The 1,910-nt window shown below is 63.7% G+C and overlaps 1 protein-coding gene across 1 annotated transcript; it reads left to right on the top strand.

The window, feature by feature from the left end:
* Positions 1-190: 190 nt before the first annotated feature.
* Positions 191-1,904, top strand: SBK1 (SH3 domain binding kinase 1; the record flags this gene model as incomplete). The annotated part of the gene is given in 4 exon segments (XM_010183398.1): positions 191-434; positions 541-743; positions 1,244-1,417; positions 1,419-1,904. Coding segments are annotated over 4 exon segments (1,059 nt in total), but the record flags the coding sequence as incomplete, so codon positions are not given.
* Positions 1,905-1,910: the final 6 nt, after the last annotated feature.

Genomic DNA, 1,910 nt, shown 5'->3' with positions numbered 1-1,910 from the left:
CAGGCCTGCAGCCCCTGCAAAGGCTGGAGCACCCTTTGCAGTCCACTTGGGTCGGTGGCCCCTGGGGACAGAGGGGTGGCATCCATGGGTGCTGCTCACCACCACCCCAAGCAGCCCAGTGTCCCTTCACAAGGCACCGTGGCTCCCACCCCTGGGGACGGGATGGGACGGGACAGGGTGTGGTGGCTTTGCAGCACCCACCAAAAGCAGTAACACGCCTCTGCCTTGCAGTGCAGCCATGAGTGCGGGTTCAATTGAGCAAGAGCCGTCACGCAAGCTGGCCTGCTGCGGGGTGCCCCTCATCACTGAGGACATGCAGTCCCTGGCCATCCGCACCCTCTCGGGCACCGACATCAGCAAGCACTACGACCTCATCCGTGAGCTCGGCAAAGGCACCTACGGCAAGGTGGACCTGGTGTCCCACAAAAGCACAGGTGAGGGGAGCGAGGGGGGTGTGGAGCACGTGGCCGTGGTAGGAGCAGCGTGCCCAGCATGTCCCAAATGTGCCCCAGGCTCACTCTCATCCTCTGCCCATGGCAGGCACCAAGATGGCCCTGAAGTTCGTCAACAAGAACAAGACGAAGCTGAAGAACTTCCTGCGGGAGTTCAGCATCACCAACACGCTCTCCTCCAGCCCCTTCATCATCAAGGTCTTTGATGTGGTCTTCGAGACCGAGGACTGCTACGTCTTCGCTCAGGAGTATGCCCCCGGTGGGGACCTCTTCGACATCATCCCGCCGCAGGTGCGAGCCCCTGCCCCTCTCATGGGAGCCTTTTCGGGGTGTGGGGGTGTTGGGGCTCAGTATCCCCAGGGTGCTGAGCAAAGCTGGTGCTGTGCTTCAGTGGCCACATGGGACAGGGCCCCATGCGTGGGGACCGGGCATCCATATATGGGTTGGCACCAACCACAAGCACCTACGAGCATGTCTGGGACCCATCGCTCATCCCCTGGGGTGGCCTGGGCCCCATCACCCAACCCCTAGGGAGCCTGAGACCCATCACCCATACCTTGGGTGGCCTGGGACCCATCACCCATCCCCTAGAGGTCCTGAGACCCATCACCCACTCCTAGGGTGGCCCGAGACCCACTACCTGTCTCTCTGCCACAGAGAGCACCCCAGATAAAAGCAGCCGCAACCGCGTCGGATATGTAACGACACAGAGATATGGCAGTCCCCGACCTGGGTGGCATCACCACGGGGTTTGGTGGCAGGTGGCTTACGTTGTGACCCCACACCCACAGGTGGGGCTCCCCGAGGAGCTGGTGAAGCGCTGCGTGCAGCAGCTGGGCCTGGCCCTCGACTACATGCACAGCAAGAGCCTGGTACACCGGGACATCAAACCGGAGAACGTCCTGCTCTTCGACCGCGACTGCCGCCGCGTCAAACTGGCCGACTTCGGCATGACCCGCAAGGTCCCGCAAGGTGGGCTCCCGGGTCAAGCGCATCAGCGGCACCATCCCCTACACAGCGCCCGAGGTCTGCCAAGCCGGGCGGGCGGAGGGCTTTGCCGTGGACACCAGCATCGATGTCTGGGCTTTCGGGGTGCTCATCTTCTGCGTCCTCACTGGGAACTTCCCCTGGGAGGCGGCGGCGGCTTCTGACGCCTTCTTCGAGGAGTTTGTACGGTGGCAGAAGGGGCGGCTGGGGGGGCTGCCCTCACAGTGGCGGCGTTTCACGGACAGCGCCCTGCGCATGTTCCAGCGCCTGCTGGCCCTCGATCCTGAGAAGCGCTGTCCCGTCAAGGAGGTCTTCTACTTCATCAAGTGTGACCTGATGGCTGAGGTGCGGCGCCGGCCCTCCTACCGCTCCCGCAAGCACGCTGGGGACAAGCTCCCGGCTGGTCCCCATCGCCATGAGGCAGCTGGCTCCTGCACCCCGGCACCGCCCAAGAGGACCGTCCTGACTGAA

Source organism: Mesitornis unicolor, unplaced genomic scaffold (genome assembly GCF_000695765.1).
Source record: "Mesitornis unicolor isolate BGI_N332 unplaced genomic scaffold, ASM69576v1 scaffold35024, whole genome shotgun sequence".
Lineage (NCBI taxonomy): Eukaryota > Metazoa > Chordata > Aves > Mesitornithiformes > Mesitornithidae > Mesitornis > Mesitornis unicolor.
This window is presented reverse-complemented; position numbering and strand designations above follow the sequence as displayed.